This window comes from Gastrolobium bilobum, unplaced genomic scaffold (genome assembly GCF_033153095.1).
Source record: "Gastrolobium bilobum isolate Gb01-03AN ecotype WA unplaced genomic scaffold, APGP_CSIRO_Gbil_v1 utg11783, whole genome shotgun sequence".
Taxonomy (NCBI): Eukaryota; Viridiplantae; Streptophyta; class Magnoliopsida; order Fabales; family Fabaceae; genus Gastrolobium; species Gastrolobium bilobum.
The window spans coordinates 44,407-68,847 of NW_026895236.1; the positions used below are offsets into that span (position 1 = coordinate 44,407).

Sequence of the window (24,441 nt, forward strand, 5' to 3'; positions counted from 1 at the left end):
AGCGATGATTCTCCTCCTCACACGGCTACGGTGACTCCTACACCTACGCCATCTGTTACACCCCAGTAGGGGGAGAGTGGGGCTAGTCACCATACTGGTGAGGCTAGTCAGCCCACTGTTGATCCTACATATGTTGCTCAGTCTTATGGGATTGCTAAGCAATTTGATGCTGGTGCTGCTGATGAGCGGATGCTCATATCGTTCCAAAAACATAAACCTCCAGCATTTCAAGGGTCGAAGGACCCGAAGGTGGTGACTACCTGGCTTATGGGTATGGATAAGATATTTCAGGTGATGAGGTGTCAGGATCCTCAGAAGTTGATGTATTCAGTTTATATGCTAGATGGTGATGCCCACGAGTGGTGGTGCAATGTGTCTCGCCCGTTTGTTATTCAGGGAGAGGAGCTAACGTAGGCCTTATTTGAGGGCTTGTTTCATGAGGAGTACTTTCCCAGGGATCTTCGGGAAGCTAAACAGGGAGAATTTGACAATTTGGTACAAGGTTTTATGTCTGTGGATGCATATTTGGCCAAGTTCAATGAATTGGTCAAGTTTGCTAATTATGGGGGTACTCTGCCTATCCCGGATTTCTTATCTGCAAAATTTCAAAGAGGATTAAGCGAGAAAATTGCTAAGCGCATGTCGAATACTGCTGTAAGAAACTTTGCTGATTTAGTGACCCAGTGCAAAAAGGTTGAGACTGTATATGGCAGGTATTCGAAATCAAATTTTGCTAAAGAGCAAGAAGTTAAGAGGACAGCTGGTCCTTCTGGTTCTATTTATAGAGGTGGCTATCATAATAATAATAACAGAGGTACGGGGTTGCAGGTAAGGCAGCCTCCTGGCCAATTTAAGAGAGATGGTGGCCAGAGGGGTGGTTACAATGATAGAAATTCTGCTCCCCAATGTGATAAGTGTAAGAGGTACCACATGGGTCCTTGTACTGCGGCTCAAAATTCATGCTTCAAATGTGGTAAGGTTGAGCATTTTGCCAAAGAATGCTATAGTAATATTGGGCAGGCTGCGAATCTGCAGGCCTTGCCATCTGTTCCTACTGTGGGACGCGTTTATACTACAAATGTGCAGCCGACAGAGAAAGCACCGAATCTTGTGAAAGGTATAATTTTCATCTCTAATATTGATTTATCTATGTTGTTTGATTCGGGAGCGACATATTCGTTCGTGGCGGAATATGTGGCTAAAGGGTTGAACTTAAAGGTAACACGAATGATTCCCCCATGCGTAGTACTACTGCTATAGTAGATGTTAGTGATTCCTCCTTTATTTTTGATAGGTTGAGTTTGTCTATAAAGGCAGGGGTTACACTATTGATTTGATTATCTTGCCCCTGGCCTCTGTAAATCTGATTTTGGGTATGGACTGGTTGTCTCAAAACTGCGCAATGATTGATTGCTACGGAAAGAGGTTGATATTATCTCCTGAGAAGCCCGCTGGTTGTCCGTTTCCTTATCTGTCTGTCTGTCAAACTATTACAGCCTTGAAGGCTAGTGATCTGGGTTATGTATTCTTGGGTGGATTGGTTGGTGACATGGAGTTAGAAATCTCAAGTATTCCGGTGGTTAATGAATTTGTTGATGTATTTCCTAACGAGATACCGAAATTTCCACCTGAGAGAGAGATTGAGTTCTCTATGGATTTGTTGCCTGGTGTGGGGCATATCTCTTTGGCTCCATACCGGATGTCACCACTGGAGTTGGTTGAGTTGAGAAAGCATATTGAAAAGCTATATGCAAAGAACTTTATCAGACCGAGTGTGTCTCCGTGGGGAGCACCGGTAATATTTGTGAAAAAGAAGGATGGTAGCATGAGATTGTGTACTGACTACCGACAGTTGAATAAAGTTACGATTAAGAACAGGTACCCGTTGCCACGTATTGATGATATGTTGGGTCAGTTGAGGGGTGCCTGTGTATTCTCTAAGATTGATCTTCGGTCCGGATACCACACGATCCAGATTAAGCCGGAGGATGTACCTAAAACGGCATGGCTTTGGCATCGACCATTCCAACTTCATCGTATTTTTACTCCATATGCTTCCTTACTTCACTAAATCCCTTGCTTTATCCCTTTTTGGATGTTATGGTATATTGTTAATGTACATCTGAGTGAGCCATTGAGCGAAGTAATCTCCAAAACCTCTGGGTTATTGAGATATATCTGTATATCTCACCCCGTGTTGGGGACTTTATTTCAGGTAATGGCAGTGGCACACGAGCGGTGGGCAAGAGGCCCGTAGGATGAGCATTGGAGATTTATGCATCTTTTGCATTTTGAGAGCATTTTAGTACAGGTTAGACTTAAGGCATGAACATTGCATATGAATTTAGAATTATGAGTGGCATCATATTTGCTCATGCCATCCATTTTGTCTAAGTTTAGCAATATGTGTATAATGATGTAATTTGAGATTCAGTTTATTGTATTTGGATAAAGTGTTGTATTATGCTTCATTGGAGAACTTGTAATTTGTAATATTTGGATCTTGTGAAATATTGAAGTATGCTATATGATGAAAGGGAAATAGGTCTATTCTAGGATATGATTTATGTCTTATGTCTAAAGAATGCATGTACATGAATCAAAGTGATTGAAATGATTTAAGTTTGAGAATGCAATTAATGAGTTGTAAATTAAGCGAATTGATATAAATTGTAATGGGTTGTAAGAGCACCAAGGCATTGCTGGTCCTTTAGAGCCACCCTTGAATACTAGGTACCCTTGATGATAGATAACACACTTTTACAAATGTGGGATATGTTGGAAAAACAAAGGAGATGCTGGGGAAATTTCTACAAAATGGTAGATTTCGGGTGAACTTTGGGAGAGCATATCTCCCTCCACAAAATCTCAATAGGGACATGCCATACACCATTTTGATGATTGAGATGTCAACTACACTGTATAAATATTTGAGAGCAATTGGTCGAGTAGTTTGTCCGGAATCGTTGAAAGAGTGAGGACTGTTCGGAGCTCTGTTTGAGGTTGGCTGACAAATTTGCTTGTCCAACTTCAAACGGTGGTAACCGGAGCAAACTGAAACTTTTTGGAGCATGTGATAGCTTGTCGGAAAGATAATTAAGTCTAGAATAACATACTAAAAGATGAGAGGTTCGCGACAAGCGAATTTTCTGCAGTATCCAAAATACCGAACCATATTCGGATAGATAAAAACGGTAGAAGTGAGATTTTGGCTAAGTGGATTTATGGGAACCCCTTAGTGAATTGAGAGAGGTATTATAAGATAGTTACACATTTGTTTTAATTATTCCGCGTTTAATTTTCAGTTATAATCACAGTTTTATTCATTGCGCTTTATTATTGTTTTGAATGCTTGCGTAATGAAAATGAAAAAGTTTACTCGCATTTTATAAATGAATTGTTGTGATTGTAACTGCGCTTAATATCATAATCAACGTTAACAATACCGGTACGTAACTGGCTGTTACACTCACCCACTATAAATTTCAGGATAATCCATAGGTCATATAACAGGAAAATAAATTTTTTTCCTATAAAGACAATATTTTGGAAGAGAAAAAAACCATAAGGAGAGAGAAAAAATAATACATGAGACCCACTAAATCTCCTACTCTCACCCAACATAAATTTTAGGATAATCCATTGGTCATGTAACACTATAATAAAAAAATTTCCTATAAAGATAATATTTTGGAAGATGGAAAAAATAGTACATGAGACCCACAAAATATTACTTAATTTTACTATTACATGACTGATAAATTCCCTTGAATTTTATTGTGAAACCATTGCAAAGAGAAAAAAAAATGAAGGAAAGATAATGTAAAAAGTCATCAAATATACATCAAAACAATGTAATTTTGTTAAAAAAAATAACACAAAGTTATATCCTTTAAAATAATAAATATTTTTCTATATTTTAATTACTTATTTAATATAATCTCTATTTGAGAAAAATATTTATCCTTTTAAAGGACATTCATTTTAGTTAAAATTAGTAATTTTTATTTAATATTTAAATTAAAAATATTCAATTTTTTCCACCATAATTTTCTATTTTCTCACCATAAAGTGTAGTAATTTTGATTAAAATAATACAATTCTATATCTTTCAAGAGGAAAAATATTAATTCTTTTTATTTATAAAATACATGTTTTTAAATATTACCAAAAAGTAATTGTTTAAAAATTTAGAAAATATTTATCCTTTAAAAGAAGGGAAAAAAGAATCGTCAATGTACTTAAAATTACTTTGTTTTATTTAATATTTAATTTAAAAAAAAAATCTCCTACTCTCACTCACTATAGATTTCAGGATATCCCATCGGTCATATAACAGGAAAAATAAATTTTTTTCCTATAAAGACAATATTTTCGAAGAGAATAAAACCCTAAGGAGAGAGAAAATATAATACATGAGACCCACTAAATCTCCTACTCTCACCCAACATAAATTTTAGGATAATCCATTGGTCATGTAACACGATAATAAAAAAATTTCCTATAAAGATAATATTTTGGAAGAAAGAAAAAATAATACATGAGACCCACATAATATTATTTAATTTTACTATTACATGACTGATAAATTCCCTTAAATTTTATTGGGAAACCATTTCTCTTATCATTGGATACAATAATTTTAAGTAAAATAATATAATTTTATATTCTTTAAAAGCATAAATCCTTTATTTAACAAAAAAATTAAAATTAAAATCACAAATCCTTACCCAATTTAATATGAAAAAGTGTTTGTTATTTTAAATGATACAAAATTATAGTATTTTTAATGAAACTATATTATTTTGATGTGTTTTTACATTCTCTCTCCTCCATTTTTCTTTTCTTAATTTTATAAAAAAATGACAAAACATACTAAAACATCATAATTTTACTAAAAATAATATAAAATTATATCATTTAAAATAAAAAACAATTTTCATTTTTAATATATTTGTTTCTTTGGTTTCTCCTCCTTCGATTTTCTTTCTATGGAGTACCGTTCTTTTTCTCTCTCATGGTGAAATCTGTATGATTCATGGCAATGAGATCAGCAGTAAATTGGCAGGAAGACTCCTCCAACCGAATTTTCTCTCTCCAAAACTTTCTCTCTCCTCATCTCTGTCTTAAAATTCGGTTTTTTCTTTTCTTTTTCCAAGAAAGTTCATTCTCATGGCTGATCTGTGGTTGTGTATTTGTTAATTCCTCTATGATTCTATCCATTTATCGTACACCGTGAGTTCTTCCTCTTTTCTATATATTTTTTTACAATTTTTCTTTCTAATTCTTCTTGTTGCTTTCGTTGCATCAAATTCGTAGGTGAAATGCAGCTAGAATTATGTTTTTTTTTTTTTTCATTTTTTCTTCTTTTATGATCGGTTTGTTATATAAGAGAATGAGGAATGAAAATTGTCAATGGTTTGATCAGTCGAAGCAATATTTTTTATTGGTATATTACAATGAACAAAATCTGAGATTCTGTTTCTTGTATTATTTCTGAACAAGTTGTATCGAGCGTGACGTTTTGTTGCTATATGATTCTTATACCTTCAAAGGAAATCACTTTTATGGACAGATTATGAAGATGACCTCTTCTTCTTTTAATGCTTTGATTTCATTGATATTTTTTGTTTTTGTTAATGAATTTTTGTGTGTGTATATATATGGGAAAAATATTCCTCAACCAGCTAGTTTGAGATAAGTCTATGTCCGGCTGTCTCAAAATTACGTCGTTTTATTTATTTATTTCCTTATATAATTAATTGATTTACCCTTGAATGATTATGATTCCCTTTTTTTTTTCTCTTCCTTTATCACCATTGATCTATCTTTGTACAGTTATGATTTAGTAGCCGGAGATAAAATTATCTCAAACAGCTTGAGAAACGATAAAAGCCTTATATGTATATTTATATATATATATATAAAAGTTATTTTACTTTTTTTTTTTCTGCCTTCCTTCTGCCCACTACTGTCTGACAAGGCTAAAATTCTTATGCAGCAGCCCATAGTTATCATCGTTTTGTTAGGATCAGAGTCTTTTTAGGAAGAATGGTTTTCTGATCAGCGTTATATTTGATTGCTGGGTAGATTGGATGAGCAAATACCACAAAGCGTTTGGGTCTTAGGGTCCGATTGGCTGACAATGAAGTGATAATTTCATTGTTGAGTTTGTACAGTGAAATAATATAATACTTTATTTTCCTTTTATTGCACTTTCCAAGATCATAGATACATATAAACTACATATGCACCCACATTTTGATCATTTGGTCTTCAAGGGTGCAAATTATAGGAGTTTTAGAAAAGCACTAACATTTATATTTTCAACTGCAGCTTATCACCTGTTTTCCAATATATGGGTGAATTGAAAGTCAATGTAATCAGAATGGATTTTACATCTTATATGCTAATGGCATCAACCAAGTCAACTGGGGTTCTGAAGGTTGCAACATGTTGACAGCCTGCTCGCTGTTTGTGGATCACTTCTACAATGAAAAGTGGATTATTGATGATATTGAATGCTTCATGCTACCTTTTAATACTAACCCACGTCTGCAAACTGAGCTTCATGATTTGGTAAAAAAAAAAATCTTATCCGCGCGAAACAACTATACTTTTGTTCTTATAAGTATCATTCTTCAAAGGCTTTTTTTCCTCAAGCTTCTCAACCTTGCTAGCACTACTTCATATTTGTTATTTCGTTCGTTTTGGAATTAACTTGCCATCACACAGTACCCTTCTTGGCAAATTGTTCTCCACTCTATATCTAGTTATGGATATTGAGTCAACAACACAATTAAACAAGGCTGAATTTTTCTCTCATTGGGGAATCTTTCTAAAGGCTTTTCCTTGTAACACCAAGTCCAAGATGATCAATGTCACAAGGAGTATAAAGAATATTGGCCAAGATGACCCCAGACGAGTAATTCACTCATTAAAAATGGGAATTGCTCTCACATTGGTGTCCTTGATTTACTACTCAAGGCCTCTTTATGATGGCTTGGATTGGCAGAAATGTGTGTTGTTCTTACGGTGGTTGTCGTATTTGAATTCATCGTAGGTAAGTTCAGACATCGCATAAAACTTCGTATATAATAATATTGCACCTTATTACATAGTTAAAGAATAATGCATGAACATATACATTTGATTTGTTCCTGACCAGGTGAAACCCTCAATAAAGGTTTAAATGGAGGATGTGCTACACTATTAGCTGGTGCTTTAGGGTTTGGAGACCAACACTTAGCTACTGTTTTTGGAGAAAGAGGATAACCTTTTGTAGTTGGGACCCTTGTCTTCATTCTAGGTACTATATATACAATTTGAAAAAAGAAAAAGATGATTATATTTCTCAGCATGTATTTGAGGCCAAAAAATTGATATAACGTTTGCTTTCCAAACAATGTATATGTGTGTGTGTTTAGCTTTAATTGTTTGTGTTCTATGTTTGCGGCTGCAGGGTCTACGTTTTTTAGATTTTTTCCCCAAGATCAAGGAAAGATATGATTATGGGGTGGTGACATTTATATTGACATTTTGTTTCGTTATTGTATCGGATTACAGAGTCGAGCAACTCTTTGAGCTTGTTCATCAGAGACTCTGTAACCCGATACAGTAACTCTGTAACTCTGATGAACAAGCTCAAAGAGTTGCTCGACTCTGTAACCCGATACAGTAACCAAACAAAATGTCAATATAAACGTCACCACCCCATAGTCATATCTTACCTTGATCTTGGGAAAAAATCTGAAAAACGTAGACCCTGCAACTGCAAACATAGAACACAAACAATTAAAGCTAAACACACACACATATACATTGTTTGGGAAGCAAATGTTATATCAATTTTCTGGCCTCAAATACATGCTGAGAAATATAATCATCTTTTTCTTTGTTCAAATTGTATATATAGTACCTAGAATGAAGACAAGGGTCCCAAGTACAAAAGTTTCTCCTCTTTCTCCAAAAACAGTAGCTAAGTGTTGGCCTCCAAACCCTAAAGCACCAGCTAATAGTGTAGCACATCTTCCATTTAAACCTTTGTTGAGGGTTTCACCTGGTCAGGAACAAATGAAATGTATATGTTCATGCATTATTCTTTAACTATGTAATAAGGTGCAATAATATTATATACAAAGTTTTATGCGATGTCTGAACTTACCTACGGTGAATTCAAATACGAAAACCACTGTCAGAACAACACACATTCCTGCCAATCCGAAGCCATCATAAAGAGGCCTTGAGTAGTAAATCAAGGACACCAATGTGAGAGCAATCCTCATTTTTAATGAGTGAATTACTCGTTTGGGGTCATCTTGGCCAATATTCTTTATACTCCTTGTGACATTGATCATCTTGGACTTGAAGTTACTAGGCAAAGCCTTTAGGCAGATCCCCCAATGAGAGAAAAATTCAGCCTTGTTTAATTGTGTTGTTGACTCAATATCCATAACTAGATATAGAGTGGAGAACAATTTGCCAAGAAGGGTACTGTGTGATGGCAAGTAAATTTCAAAACGAACGAAATAACAAATATGAAGTAGTGCTAGCAAGGTTGAGAAGCTTGAGAAAAAAAAGCCTTTGAAGAACGATACTTAAGGATAAAAAGTATAGTTGTTTCGCGCAGCTAAGATTTTTTTTTTTACCAAATCTTGAAGCTCAGTTGGTGCAAGATTGAGGAAAAAAAGCCTTTGAAGAACGATACTTATAGGAACAAAAGTATAGCTGTTTCGCGTAGCTAAGATTTTTTTTTTTACCAAATCTTGAAGCTCAGTTGATGCAAGATTGAGCAGTGGAATTGATTTAAAGGAAAGGTGAAGCGTATCCAATTTATTATGTATTTAGAGTTAATATGACCATGAAATTGATTTAAAAATAATTAAAAGATATTAGATTGAAATTAAACTGTTATTTTATTTTCAGTAATATTCTCATAAAATTTCTTAAATTTTGCAAGAATTGTTAGTTTAATAAAAAGTTAAATTGGAAGGCTCAAGTGGATTTGTTTTGAATTTTTGAATCATATAATTGATTGAAGATCTTATTAAATATTCTCTTGAATATTTTTAAGAAAAGTTTTTCTTTAAATATTAAAGGAAAGACTTTAATGCTTTGATTAAATATATTATTAGAGATTTTAGTGAAGATTCTGTTAAAGATCTTATGGAAAATTAAAAGATATGATTTCATCACTATCAAAAGGCAAATCTTGGAAACAGAGGAGGAGACTCGCACATTCTAAAAAATGTGAATCCCATCTTTTTATGTTTATGGTATGACATAAAATATGTCATGTAACATGATACTCATATTTTCCTAATTTTTATAGATGCTGTATATTTAGTTATTTTAATTATTGTTCAACGCGAGCCTTTGAAATACAAGGGATATAATGATTATTCTTTTTTTTACTTAATATGATATTTTCTTATTTATTATTATTTCATCTCTTATTATTAATTCTTTTATCTTACAAGACACACAATATGATATGCTTTATTGCTTGATGTGTTTATAATAAAAATATATGTTCAATTATCACCGGTTGGAACACAGTCAGACAAGTGAATCATATATAATATTTACACTAATTTGATGAGTAATCTAATTGTAAAATTTTTGATGAAAATTAACAACTTATTTAATTTTATTTAACAAAATGATATTTTAAAAAATAAAAAAATAAAAAAGAGTGACAATAAATTCTCATACAAGGTCCAAATTCAATTACCACGAAAGGTAAGTATCAATTGAAAATGATCAATTTTACATTATCTAAATCAAATATTTAATCTTTTTAAAAATATTTAAAAAGTACAATATTAAAACTCACTGCGTATATATATGTACCAAAATAGTTCCGCCCCTCTCTCAGCCAGCTTTTTAATTCATATTAATTATATGTAGTTTGATTAGAAAGTGGAAAAATGACGAAGCATGTATAAGTCAGTCATTTGCTGACATTAAAATAATAAAATTAAAAAAATCCCTTCAAATATTGGACCAGCCATCGCCTTTAAAAAAAGAATGAAGATGTATTTTTTCTTAAAGAAAAGCAAGACAAAACAAAATGGTATTCACTTTATAAGCAGACTTTTAAGTTCAGTCTGACATGAGGACTTCATATCTATAATTAAACTCAACAATCGCTCCACCTAAGAAGCTCAGATACAAATAATATAAATTAGGTGCTGCAGAATTTTGAAATAAATAACTCAACAACCAGTTCATTAACGCATGAAATGGAAATATATACTCGCAGGAGTAGCGTCATCTTAAAACATAAAGAAAGAACCTAGTAATTAAAAATTAATATTCACGTCCAATAGTATTTAGTGTATCCCTCCAGATAAAGCAGAAACATGTCTGCATAAGAACTTTCGAATCTCCAATAAGTTCAACATTAGTGAATTTAACATATCACCAAAAAAAACATTGAATTTAGCATCATTGCATTTTTTTTGTCATATATAGCCAATAAAAGAATAAATATAATAAGCACAATGGAATAAAGCTATTAAAAATGTAAAGATAAAAAGTGGAATATAAGCACAACAAGTTATTAAACATTTGATAATGACACCTCCACACGTTATCTTTTCCGATCCTTTGTGAATTTAAAGTAATAATATAAAGAAAAGAACTTTGAATTATCTTCAGTAAATTGTTAATCGTTTTCCAATTTATTGACTTGATTATCTTACTAAGCTGATCACATAAATTTTTATCCATATGTGTTGAATCAGTAGCAGTGCCAGCAATCACTAGTGAATAGGATCTGACTCAATCCTATTCTTTCACTATATTTTCCCTTTGAATGAGAACGTTACAAATATTTAAAAGTTAAACTCCTTACCAGGTTTGGAAATTGAAAATTGCCAACTAATTTCATGTTAAGAGGGTCTTGTTCATGTTGAAGAATTTTCCATGATAATCATACAAAAGCTAAAAGAAAAGATTAATCTTTCATGCTTCAAACCATTTAAACTTAGCTCAAGCAGACCAGTGAATGTTACCTTGCTTAAATATAAAGAAAGTAACTTATGCTTAGAGGGGGAATCTTAAGAAACAGAAGCAGCTAAGCTAGCAAATAGTATACACATATAAAATACACTTCATTTATGTACATATATGGAAATCACTGAGTGGCCTGAAAATCATATAGCAAATGGAATATTTCTCATCAACTTTATTTCTTATGATTTTGACTGATAAACAACACATGGCGATATATTTACACACAACTAGTTGTATATGCACTTGAATAAGGTCATTATCGTTAAAAACATTCTTTAAGATCTGTCAGTTTGTGTAGCTCATGTTGTGAAGAACCTTATGCCTGCATTATAATCTGCACTAATTTTAGTAGATATCTATAGGGTACTCGGATGGCTTTGGAAACATTATCTACTTCAAACTATATCGATATATCATATATGCTCAGCTAGGTTTTAGTCCCACACTTTCTTTATAATATGTAAAATTTAAGTTTTGTTATTTGCACATTTTTTCTACCTTAAAACTTTACGCTTTTTTCTTTGGATTTAATTAAAGAGAGGGAGAGAGAAGGGGAAGAATTTGTTCATAAACCATTTTTACAAATTACACTATGTGCTCCACATAGACAAAAGTGATAAAATCAACCTTCTTTGAGTCCAGATAGGTCACCTTGGTATGGATAAATTGGTGGTGGTGTATCAACACCTCCACATCCACTGAGTTGCCTTCCCAAAGCAGCCAAATACCTCCAGAAAAACCCACAGGATCCTTCCTAAAAAATCTAGAGAAGCCTAGCTTCCTAATAATATCATCTCCTTTCAAAACCCCCACACGGGTCTCCAGTAAAGCCATAATACTAACTTTAAATCTAAATTTTAAATCCCTAATAAGGATAGGAAAGCTAGACTTACCTACCCCCCTGCAATTCCAAGACAAGACAGACATGAATGTAAAAAACAGAATCTGTACAAAAAGAAAACAACGGCCCCAAAGGCTATCTATTTACATGGTGGGAAGGTGAGCCACCCACCAAATTAGTGAAGCTCTCCACAGTTCTTGAACCTGGAACAGATGTTTTGGAATCAGACTCACCACAGCAAACACCACCAGGGTCCTTTTTAACACTGCTAGATAGAAAACCCCAATGTATTGGAAACCTCCAAGCCAGCCACGTTCTTAAGCTTACTCCTGGTTGTACCTTTGCACAGCCCATCAGCCACAGGGACAGGGGGAACATTCTCAATCCCATTCTTCTTAGAAGCTTGTTTGATCCCAGGTTTAGTTCTATCTTTACCTTCTTTAAGCACATTCTTCTTAGTTCCAGCCTCAAGGGTTCTGCCTTTCTTCTGAGGACTAAGGACAAAGGATTCCACACTAACCCCTTTTATAGTAGTCTTGCTAGCCAGCTCTTTCGCAGGACTAAGAAGGGGAATTCCACTACCCACATCTCCCCCAATACCGTCAGCCTCCATACTTACAAGAGCAGCCTCCTTCTGATCCTCCAAACCACTACTCTCACCCCCTACCATATGAGAATTAGCCAAATCCTTAGACCCAGGATCAACAAGAGTAGGATTCTGAACCTGCACCACCTTTCCTGAAAGGACTGGAATAGCCTTCAACTTCCTACTTTTAGGCTGTCTCTAGACAACCATCCAGCTCCCAAAAGCTTCTTCCATTTTTACCTCCTTTTGTTCTATTGTATGGCCACCAGCCAAACCCTTCTCCTGATCTGAGCTGCCATCCATCTGATGGGGACATGCCACCTGGTCAGCAGGACACTGGTCCTTTCTATGACCATACATACCACACTTGAAACATATAAGGTGCAACCCTTCGTATCCAACCGGATAAACCTTGCTTCCTACCACAAACTTAGATAGAAAGCTCTTCCTCAGGTCCACTTCAACACAGATTCTAGCGAATCTGGCCCGCTCAGTAATAAGATCCTCCCCCAAGTCGCTCTTTCTAAGAGAGTTCCTATCAACTTTGAGAGTACGGCCAAAGAAATTCCCAATGCGCCACAAGGTGCGAAGCTTGTACAGTTGAATTGGGAGTCCTGGAACACTGATCCAAACTGCCAATTTCGTGACACTTTCATCATACGGATCGAAGAAGGGCCTCCACCTTTGGACAACCACACAGTGGTCATTAACAATCCAGGGCCCTTCTTCCAAAACATGACGGTAATCACCATCCTCCTGAAATCTCAGGAACAGGAAACCATTATCGAGATCAATAGCTTCGAAAGAACTTACCAGATTCCAACTCTTCCTCAACCTGGTCAACAGGAACCGCGGGCTAATTCGCTTCCCCAACAACTTGATGATCAGAGCCTTACGCCACTGCTCACAATCCCTTTTATGCTCTTCAGCTGAGAGAATAAGTCTTGGGCACAGGGGATCATCTTCCCCAGCTTGTCCCATGCCTTCCAACAGTAAGGCTTCCTCATCTTCCTTCTTCTGTAACGATACCCAATTATCATCCTCCTCATCTGGTAGGCCTCCGATCCCGTTCAAGCGCAGAAGCTTATCCTTATAGGATACAACTTTCACACGAGGGTTCCCAATTGCGTCCATCATCTTCTCCTCGGTGGACCCGATTTTAGGGCTTTGACCCACAACAACCTCAGCGAGATCCTCATGCATCTCCTCATCCATTGTAGTGTCATCCGGTGTTTCCCCTTTCAGTTTCTTCCCCGTCGGGGAAGAGTTCTCCTCTTCTAGCAAGCTCCTACCTTTCACGATCTTCAAACTATCATCCTCCTGATTAGATCCTTGATCTCCATCAGCGATCTCCATAGAATAAAAGCAAATTGTAAGAAAACCCTAGCACAGAGAAAACAATCGCGCGCGTGTGTCTACGCGTTCACATCCTTCTTGTGAGTACTTTGTCAATTCTATTTTAGTTAGAGTTACCAATGCTGACGATAAAGAGGACATAGTCTGCTTTAAGGTTTAAAAAGTTTTGACATTTGATTATCGGTCTAGTTTGATAGATAACCCAACGAACCTGATTTGAACTAATCCATAACGTATTTACTGGGTTGTCAAGTTAATTATTTCAACTCAATCTAACCTAAAGTTTTTCTTGAAAATAAATATGTATTTTTAAATTTTCCAAATAATAGATAACTATATTATATATCTCTTAAAATATTTTTTTATTTGATTAATCCATCTTGTGATTATGGTCTTCTGGAACTTAGGGGCCGTTTGGTAGAAGAAATTTTTTATTTTACCCGAGAATCACGATTTTTAGGAATATGGTGAAAAATGAATTTTTCGAAAATGTTACCAAAAAATTATTTGGTAGGTCAAAATATTGTCGAAAATTTTGGATTAATTTTCTTGATGCTATGTTTGATTATGTTAAATTTTTCCTTGCCATGGGAATTATAGAATACCACCCCCTAAGTGGTATTTTTGGATGGTAATTTCAGAAAATTTTACCCACAAAATAATTCCTTGCAAATTTTTCAAAAATCTCGTATCAATTGTGGATAAATAAAATTACCACTCTCAATTTTTCGGATATCCTAAAAAGTTCTTCTAACAAACGCCCTCTTCTTGTGTTTGTGGTATGGAACTATTGAGTTGTATTGACTAAGTCTACTTTTTATTTTTTCTTAGTTTATTATTATTTCCTTCAATGTTTGTAACAATTATATTATGACTTGAGATTATTATTATTATGATTGGATGATTAATTATATTATAAGAGAATTCATTGTCACAAACATAATTAGAGAAAGAATCGTCATTTTGTTTCAAATACAACCAATAAATGTAATTGAATCACTACATCATTTTCATTTTACAAAAACGTACAAACACCAAAGTTTAGAAAGACAAATTTGTAATGGTTTTAGTTTATTGGGAAATATGTCTATGACAAAATTATCTCGTGCATATATAAAAAGTGGATGATTTTTTTCTTTCTTTCTCTTACTTTTTTTAGTAGATTCCATCACATATTTTCTATAGTTTATTTAAGGGAAAAAAGGGATTTAGAAGAAAATAAAGAATATTTTAAATTTTTTATTTTTCTATGATAACATTTATTTTACTAAAGTAACATTTATTTATTTATTTTTGATAAATTCATTAATTTTTTTATTCTAAACCCCAAAAATTAAAAAATAATAATTAATGAGACGTAAATATCTAAATAAATGTAACGAAGCAACTGAGAAGGTACCACTCCATTTCCAATTCAACCATAGATTTGATCACATATTCTTGTTTCCAAACGCCTAAAAAACGAAATGGGGAAGTTCGAGCGGAGGAAAAGTGAGCTCCATCCTCACACAACAACCATAAGGATTAAGGATTAGAATCCATTTCAGTGTAAATTTAGTGTATGATGGCAGGTGCAGCGTCTTCCTTTGCTTATGATGTGTTTCTCAGCTTTAGAGGAGAAGATACTCGCTTTGGCTTCACCGGCAATCTCTACAAAGCACTTTACGACAGGGGAATCCGCACCTTCATTGATGACGTGGATCTTCAAAGAGGGGATTCAATCACGCCATCACTTTTCACCGCAATTGAAAACTCAAGGACTGCCATCATCGTCTTCTCTGAGAACTATGCATCTTACACTTTTTGTTTAGATGAACTTGTCAACATCATTGCCTGCATCAAACAAAAGGGTCGCTTGGTTTTGCCGGTTTTTTATGACGTGGATCCTTCTCATGTGAGGCATCAGAGAGGTAGCTATCAAGAAGCACAGACTCTTCATGAGGAGAGGTTCAAGGATGTCAACGAGAAGCTCCAAAATTGGACGATGGCTCTGTTTCAAGCAGCGAACTTATCCGGCTATCATTTCAAACACGGGTATCTTCTATTTTTCTAAGTGTAATAATTATTCAACCTTAAAATTTAAAGAGAACATAAACGCTGCTTGTTGTTAACCTTGAACTAGTTATTTCGTTGTATATCAAACACTTTGAATTGTGATAATAATATAATAATATAAGTATCTTCAAGACTTATATAGGATGCATTTAATATAGTATGATTTTACTAGTATTTCTATGATTGGACAGGGATGGATATGAATGTGTTTATTGATAGAATCATTAAGGAGGTCTCCATAAAGATTAATCGTGCTCCTTTATATGTTGCTGATTACCCTGTTGGCCTGGAGTCTCGAGTGCAAGATGTAATCAAGCTTTTGGATGTCAGCTCTCCTGGAGTCCGCATGGTAGGGATCCATGGGATTGGGGGGATAGGTAAAACAACGCTTGCTCGAGCAGTCTATAATTTGATTGCGGACCGTTTTGATGGTTTGTGTTTTCTTGAGAACGTGAGAGAAAATTCAAATAAACACGGCTTAAAATATCTCCAGGAAATGCTTCTTTCTAAACTAGTTGGAGAGAAGGATATTACATTTACAAGTGTCAATGAAGGAATTTCAATAATAAAGCAAAGGCTAGGTTGGAAGAAGGTTCTGTTGATTCTTGATGATGTTGACGAACAGAAGCAGCTACGCCATATGGTCGGAGGAACTGATTGGTTTGGTCCCGGTAGCAAAGTCATCATTACCACTCGGGACAAACATCTGCTAGCACTTCATGAGGTTGAAAAAATATATGAGGTAGACGGGTTAAATGAGAAAGATGCTCTTGAATTGTTAGGCGGAATGCTTTTAAAAATTATGAAGTTGATACAAGTTACGAGAACATTTTGATCCGTGCTGTAACTTATGCTTCTTTCCTTCCATTGACCTTGGAAGTAATAGGTTCCCGTTTGTCTCAAAAAAGTATAGAAGAATGGGAATTTGCGTTAGACCAGTATAAAAAAAATTCCTAACAAAGAAATTCAAGAGGTACTTAAAGTAAGTTTTGATGCTTTAGATGAAGCTGAGCAAAATGTTTTTCTTGACATTTCTTGTTGCTACAAAGGATATCAATTAAGAGAGGTTGAAGATATACTTCGCGCTCATCATGGTAATTGCATGAAACATCATATTAGAGTGTTGGTTGAAAAATCTCTCATAAAAATTTGCTCGGATGGTAAGGTGACACTACATGACTTAGCAGAGGACATGGGTAAAGAAATTGTCTGACTAGAATCACCTAAAGAACCTGGGAACCGAAGTAGGTTATGGTTCTGTGAAGAAATAGTTCAAGTTTTGGAAAACAATACGGTAAGACTCATATGGTTGGTCTGGTTTTTTCATCTTGATTCTTGATAAATCTTTAGACTATTATATGCTCATGACAAGTCATTTATTGTATGTACATATGCTCATGACAATTTTTTTTTAATTAGTAAATTTCTCTAAAATATGTGTCAATGTCTTACATATGCATACACGCACACGCACATGTATGTTTTGTGGTTGACTGTTGTATTTTTGTGTTCAAAAGGGAACTAGTAACATTAAATCATATATCTGCATTTCCCTAAATCTGAATTAGTAACCTGGGATTGAGAGGCCTTCAAGAAGATGACAAACCTAAAAACACTTATTATTAGAAATGGTCATTTTTTGGAAGGTCCTACACATTTTCCAAAGAGTTTGAGAGTGCTGAATTGGTAGCGGTTTCCTTCACAGTCTTTATCATCTAATTTCGATCCAATGAAACTTGATATATTCAAGTTACCACAGAGTTCTTTAATGACACTCGAATTTGCTAATTTACTGAAGGCAAGTATAATAGGTTCTTTTATCTAATCTTGTATATTAATAAATTCATTTTAAGTGATTCATTTTATTCTTATTTCTTACTCTCTCTCTCTCTCTTTTTTTTGTTCAGAAGTTCACGAATATAAGAGTTTTGAATTTCAGCGAGTGTAAAAATATAACCGAGATACCTGATGTATCTGGTCTCCCCAATTTAGAAGAAATATCACTTCAATACTGTGAGAATTTGATTAAAATTCATGAATCAGTTCGATTCCTGGGTAAACTTAGAATCTTGAATGTTTATGGTTGCAGCGAGCTCAAGAGTTTTCCACCTATCAAGTTGACCTCTCTTAAAGCACTCAAACTTTCATATTGCTCCAGTCTTGAAAGATTTCCAGAAATATCAGGAGAGATGGAGAATATAACAAAGCTTTATTTGTGGGGTACTCCCATTAAAAAATTGCCATGTTCGATTCGAAATTTTACTCAGCTACAAGAGATACGACTTGCATGAACTTAGCCAAGTAGAACTCCCAAGTAGCATAGTTTTGTTACGAAAACTTGAGCAGTTGAGTGTTCAAAAATGTGTCGGGTTGCAATTATCTAAACAGGACGAAGGTGAGGAAAAAGTGAGCTCAAATGTGGAACAACTTTACCTTGAAGAATGCAAAATGTCAGATGAATTCCTTCGAATAGGTCTCACTTGGTTTGCCAATGTGAAAGAGTTAGACCTGTCATATCAAAATAATTTCACAATTCTTCCGGAAAGCATCAAAGAGTGTCACTTTTTGAGGAAACTTAATTTGAATGGTTGCGGGCTTCTTCAAGAAATGAGAGGGGTTCCACCCAATATAGAATTACGCTATGCAGAAGAGTGCACATCATTGAAAGAATTGGACCTCACACTTCTTCCTGCATGGACCAAAGAATGCTTTTTTTTTTTAGCAAACTCAAGTTGGATAATTTCGAGAATCTTCATGAAATTAGAGGAATACCACCAAACTTAGAATTTCTCTCTGCAGGAAACTGCACATCCTTGACTTCTTTGTGTAGAAGCTTGTTAATGAATGAGGTTCCTATTTTATTATGTATATGATTTTTTTTATTGATATTCACATTGACTCAGGCTTTACATGTATATGTGTGTGTTGCTAAACTTATGAATTATATATTACTTACAGGAATTGCACGAGGCTGGAGGCAAGAAGTTTTATTTGCCAGGAACAAGGATTCCCGAGTGGTTCGAGCACCGTAGCAAGGGACGGCCAATTTCTTTCTGGTTTCGCAACAAGATTCCTGCAATATGTCTCTCTGTTGTTACTGGAAAGGTGAATAAGCATTTCCCCCCAATTGGATTTCGCCCCAAATTGATCATCAATTACAAGAAAGAGTTCCTACTTGACAGAATTCACCCCTTTGTGGATGATCATATGTTAATTTTTGGTGAAGAACAGATAAAATTTGAAGATGATCTGCATGAAATTTTAGAAAATAAATGGAGTCATGCGTTGTTTTCTATTGATATCATTAAAATGAACCCAACGGATCTGATTTCCTTGGAAACTGGGTTCCATGTTTTCAAACAAAAAAGTAGCATGGAGGATATCCGCTTCACCTATCCTTTAATCAATGTTGATCGTGTAACCTTACAACCAATAAACCACCTGTTTCTGAAAGAAAAATAAAGATTGGTGGACAAGGAAGTTGGTAAAACACAGCAACAAAATTTGGCTTCATTTTCTTTATTGGAACCGCATGTAAGACAGGACAGAGTCACTTTCATTGCTTCCACCTCCAGCCATGAAGTCATTGAAAGATAATGTGAATTAGGATTCAAATTCAATGCTGATATCTAGCCCCACTAGTGTCCAAGGTACTTTTGCTGACATTTTTACTAGCCCTATATATTTTGCTCCACTGTGTAAATTATTAATTCAACTTAGAAATCCCAGTGTTAAAGCTGGACAATGAAGCTACTGAGCTTTTTGTCGGGAACCTTCAAAAGTGCTTTCAGATTCAGATTCAATAATGCCTAGCTTGGCTAGTAATACAGCTAGTGATAGAGGTAAACAATTTGGTAGCATTTAGTTCTCCTTATGATTAACTTGGTAATTTTGTGGAGAGAAGAAGTTCTCTAGAGATAGAGTTTTTCTTATTAAGAACAAAACCGTTGAAGTCGATTAAAATATCAATTCCTCTAAATAACCTCTCCCTAGAATTACCGTACTTAATTTGGTGTATTTTGCTTTTGCATTTATTCTTTGGGCCAATTTCATATAAAATAATTATAGATTATAGAACAAATTGCTGAATGCTGATATACATAGCACACTTGCATATATTCAAACAGAAACGATTACGAAAACTTATAAATTAAAGAGTAAATACCTTTTTTAGTCCCTGGCAATATCCACGAAGGCCTTTTAAGTCCCTGGGAATTAAAAAAGAACAAATTGGTCCCTGAAATAACAAAAAAAGGGCCACATTAGTCTTTCTGTGAACTCCCCCGTAACGGCTCAACTAACAGTGCCCATGTGGCACGTTAGTCTGATGACGCGGCTTGGACGTTTGACAGCGTGGATTGACAGACGACGACGTTTTGTGCAAAATGGGTTGAGAGCTTTCCTATTGAGCAGACGACGTCGTTTCTTGGGTTCACAATAGTCATCAACTAAACTGGATGTTACCGTAGTTAGACATCCATATTTCACTTAAGTTTTTCAACTTGCGAGGAACCCCATTGTTTACCTCCGAAGCTTGGTCAAACGGTGAGCATTGTCAAAGACAGTGGTTTCTGGTAAGATAATCGAGCGTGGACAGTGAAAGTTGTGGAACGGCTAGTTCTCTGGTGGTTAAGGAAAGTTCGAGTGTGGGTGTTGTCTTACATGCACTAAGGTACGTGTTGTCAGAAATCGTTCCATATATGTGGTCCTCCCTCACTACATGTTGTGTATTTTTTGTTGGATATGGTCCCCCATGTACGGTCCATTGTCTGTTTATTTGGTTAGGGTTTACAAAAAACATACCCTTTTATGTCTATGGTCCCGGTTTGAAAAGTTTATTGGGATTTTTTAGTGCTTTGTGGACCCTGATGTTAGTCCCTGTATTGCATGGAGTTAATTTTGTAAAGGTGAAATTTTTTTGCAATTTACTGCCCTGTGTGTTTACACGCCAGTGTTGAGTTATATATGGAAATGGCTATTGTTGTTAAAATATGATTGGTTGTTAACGTTGTGAAGTAACTGTCATGTGGTGTGTTTTTTTTTTTAGATGGATGAATATATAGTGATAAGTTATCATCATGGGTGTGTGTTAATCAGAGATGATGAAGGGGTCCTAACCTATGCAAATGGCAAAGTAGTTGACTTACCTGAGATGGATGCTGACTTTGTCAACCTGCGTGACCTTGATACTCTGTTCAAGGGTTATGGGTATGAGACTTGTAAGCAGATGTTGTGGCTCATGCCAAACACAATGGATTTAGACGTAGGTTTAAGGCCTCTGAGTACGGACTCTGATATTGTGGAGATGGTTAAGGCTGCATTGAGTAATGGGAACTTCATAGAAATTTATTTTGAAGATTGCATTGCAACCCCTGATATTATTGCACCTGCACCTGTGGGTGGCAGTGATGGGGAGGAGGATAATGTGCGTGAGTCATTTGGAAGTGGATCTGATCACATTTCCTCAGGTTATGCAGATGATAGTGGAGATGGTGATGGGTTTTCTACTGACTCAGATGATAGTGTGGAGGACGAGCCATATAAGCCTCCTCCACCAGGGTATGAAGAAGAAACAGAGAGTGAAGAAGAGTTAGAGTGTATAGGTAAGGCTGCTGAAAAAAAAGTGTAACAAGAAGAAAAAAAAGGTTGTTGAGGATGTGGCAGGGGAAGAAACAATGGAAGAGGAGGAGAAGCAAATGTCTTTCGAGGAGGATGGTTATGGGTATAACTCTGAAGAGTTGAACACGCCTCCTTCAAGTGGTGCTGAGGAGGCTGAAAGGGTTGTGAATCCAAAGTTTAATGTGGATAAGGTGTTTGGTCATGTACACTTAGAGCTGGGGATGGAGTTTGTGAGTTTGCAACACTTTAAAAATGTTGTCAAAGACTACAATATTAGTCTAGGAAGACAATTCAAGTGGGTGAAGAATGACAAAGTCAGAGCCCGAGCCAAGTGTAGTAATGAAGAATGTGATTGGATGATTTTTTGTGCTTGGAACAACAAAATGGCCGCTTTCCATGTAAAAACTTTTAATGACTCCCACGCTTGCTGCAGACTTTTCAGAAACAAGAGGGCAAGTAGGGATTGAGTTGCAAATAAGTTAGAAAAAAGGCTAATGACACAACCAAACATGACAAGGGTTGAGGCCTATAAACATGTGAAAGAGGAGTACAAAGTCCATGTCCATTTGAAGAAAGTGACCAAGGCACTTCATAAGGCCAAGGCCAGAATTGAAGGGTGTGAGAAAGAGCAATATGCAAAATTGAGAGACTACTTAGGAGAGCTTTTAAGAAGCAATCCAGGCTCTACATGTCAAATGCAAGTCATACCACAACCCACTCCACAAGCCTAACCCATATTTTCTAAGCTGTACATTTGTTTTGATGCATGCAAGAGAGGGTTCAAAGCTGGTTGCAGGCCCTTAATTGGTTTGGATGGATGTTTTTTGAAAGGATATTATGGAGGACAATTGTTAAGTGCAGTTGGGGAGGATGCGAACAAAAGCTTCTATGTCATCGCATATGCAGTAGTGGATAGTGAAACAAAATAGAACTGGAAGTGGTTTTTAAACCTGTTACAGGAAGACATTGGCAACCATTCAGTGTTTGGGTGGAATTTTATTTCTGATCAACAAAAGGTTTGTTTTGCTTATTTGAATTGACCTTACTTTATTTTTTACTCTGTTTTCTCTACAATGTTCCTTATATTATAAAACGGTTTTTTTTGTTTCTTTGGTCTCTATGTGCAGGGGTTGATTCCAGCACTGCAGAAGGTGATGCCTGGTGCACATCATCGTTTCTGTGTGCAACATGTCTGGAAGAACTTTATAAAACAATGGAAAGACAAGGCACTCAGAGGCATTGTCTGGGAGTGTTCAAGATGCAACACTGTCCCCCAGTTCCAGAAGTCAATGGCACGTTTGAAAGGGATGAATGAGGCAACATGGAAGTACTTAGAAAACCTTGATCCCTCAAGTTGGGTAAGAGCTTATTTCAGCCATTGGCCGAAATGTGATAACATCACAAACAATATGGCAGAGATATGGAATGCCAAGATTGTTGGGTATAGGTCTAAACCAATAATAACTCTATTAGAGGAATTGAGGTGCTACATTATGAGGAGGATGGCTGCACATCAAAGGGTTTTAGGAACTGTCCGGGGTAAAATTGCTCCTGCTCAACAAAAGAAACTAGGTCAAATAAAGGTTCTAAGCAATTCATGGACACCAACTTGGACTGGAAATCTGCAGCAAGATATGTACGAAGTCAGTGGGAGGGGTGAGAGAGTTGGAGTTAACTTGACAACACATACTTGTGCATGCAATGCATGGCAGTTGACTGGTCTGCCATGTGAGCATGCAATAGCAGCCATTTGTCATAAAACTGAACCACCTGAGAACTATGTCCATCAATGGCTTACAGTGGATGCATTGCATGCCACTTATGCACACACATTAAACCCAGTAAATTCAGACAAGTATTGGCCTTCATCCGATGAACCCAAACCTCTTCCACCTAAACTCAAAAGGCCAATTAGGTCCAAAGAAACACAAGAAGAAGGACCCAACTGAAGAGCAAGGGAGCAGTACAAAGAAAGTGAAAAGGACATATGCAGCCAAGTGTCCTACATGTGGTCAGACTGGACACTATGCAAAGAGCTGTAAGGGACCACCAACTTCCAAAAAAAGTAACAGTCAATCAAGACCAGAATCTGTAAGGATTGGATCGAACTCAGTAAATGAAATCCCATTAAGTCAAGGAGGCCCTGCAGCACTTGGTAGTTCTCAACCACATGAAGGCAACTTGAGAGGAAGCAGCCCACCTCCTTCAAATCCAGAACAAGCAAATGCAGTGTTGACTGAAGAAACAATGAATGCAGCAACCAGTGGCACACGAAGCAGATTTTTGCACTTCATGACAACACATGGTTTCAGGCCACCAAGGCCTTCCTCAAGAAAATGACCTGCTGTTGTAGAAGAGCAAGGGAGTAGTGCATGAGCCAACTGACAAGGACTGTATATAATGTGATTTTTTTGTAAATTCTGGCCATTATGTTTTTGGAGGCCTTATATAGTCAATGTAATTTTTTGTGAATTCTGGCCATATTGTATTTAGAGGCCTTACTTTTGATTCCTGTCAGTTGGCTTTATTTTGTAATGCACTACTATTTTCTAGTTCTTGGACAAAAATATTTAACTGAAATATGTTTGTTAACTGAGTAGTGCATGTCTTCTGGTTGAACAAATTGGACAGCACCTGTATCTGATGTAATGCACTTCTGTTTTATAAATTTGGACTGCATGCAAAAGCAGAAATGTATGTGCCTATTTTTCTCTGATTAGGGACCTAAGTATCATGACAGGGTTGATGAATGTTCCAGCTGTTATGTCTCATAGTATAACACCTCGTAAATCTAAATATGAAATTAAATGCTGCAATGTGGGTCAAAAGGGAAGGATTAGTGAAAATCCAGAAATTAAGGCCAAACTGAGTGAAAAGGGTAAAATGGTAATTTACCAAACACGTATCCCTAGGCATGAAAAAAGGAGTAGGAGATCTCAAATGATAAAATAATGCCGGAAATGGA

At 35.8% G+C, this 24,441-nt stretch overlaps 2 protein-coding genes and 1 pseudogene across 2 annotated transcripts; 1 reads left to right on the plus strand and 2 right to left on the minus strand.

Annotated features, from left to right (window-relative positions):
- Positions 1-7,619: 7,619 nt before the first annotated feature.
- Positions 7,620-8,453, minus strand: LOC133301341 (aluminum-activated malate transporter 8-like; the record flags this gene model as incomplete). The annotated part of the gene is made up of 3 exons (XM_061500970.1): positions 8,165-8,453; positions 7,919-8,059; positions 7,620-7,771 (listed from the first exon to the last, which is right to left on the minus strand). Coding segments are annotated over exons 1-3 (582 nt in total), but the record flags the coding sequence as incomplete, so codon positions are not given.
- A 3,675-nt stretch (positions 8,454-12,128) lies between these two features.
- Positions 12,129-13,427, minus strand: LOC133301348 (uncharacterized). Its single transcript, XM_061500978.1, has 2 exons — positions 12,687-13,427; positions 12,129-12,644 (listed from the first exon to the last, which is right to left on the minus strand). Exons 1-2 carry the CDS (start codon positions 13,425-13,427, stop codon positions 12,129-12,131), a joined length of 1,257 nt encoding a protein of 418 aa, XP_061356962.1.
- On the plus strand, positions 13,426-19,404 carry LOC133301357 (TMV resistance protein N-like; annotated as a pseudogene).
- The last annotated feature ends 5,037 nt before the right edge of the window (positions 19,405-24,441 follow it).

What these genes read in the sequence shown, in the direction of transcription:
- LOC133301348 (XM_061500978.1), bottom strand. Translation starts at nt 13,427, where the DNA reads ATGGGACAAGCTGGGGAAGATGATCCCCTGTGCCCAAGACTTATTCTC. An exon ending in ATACAATAGAACAAAAGGAG is followed by an intron (nt 12,645 to 12,686) that starts GTAAAAATGGAA and finishes ATGGTTGTCTAG; the next exon opens with AGACAGCCTAAAAGTAGGAA.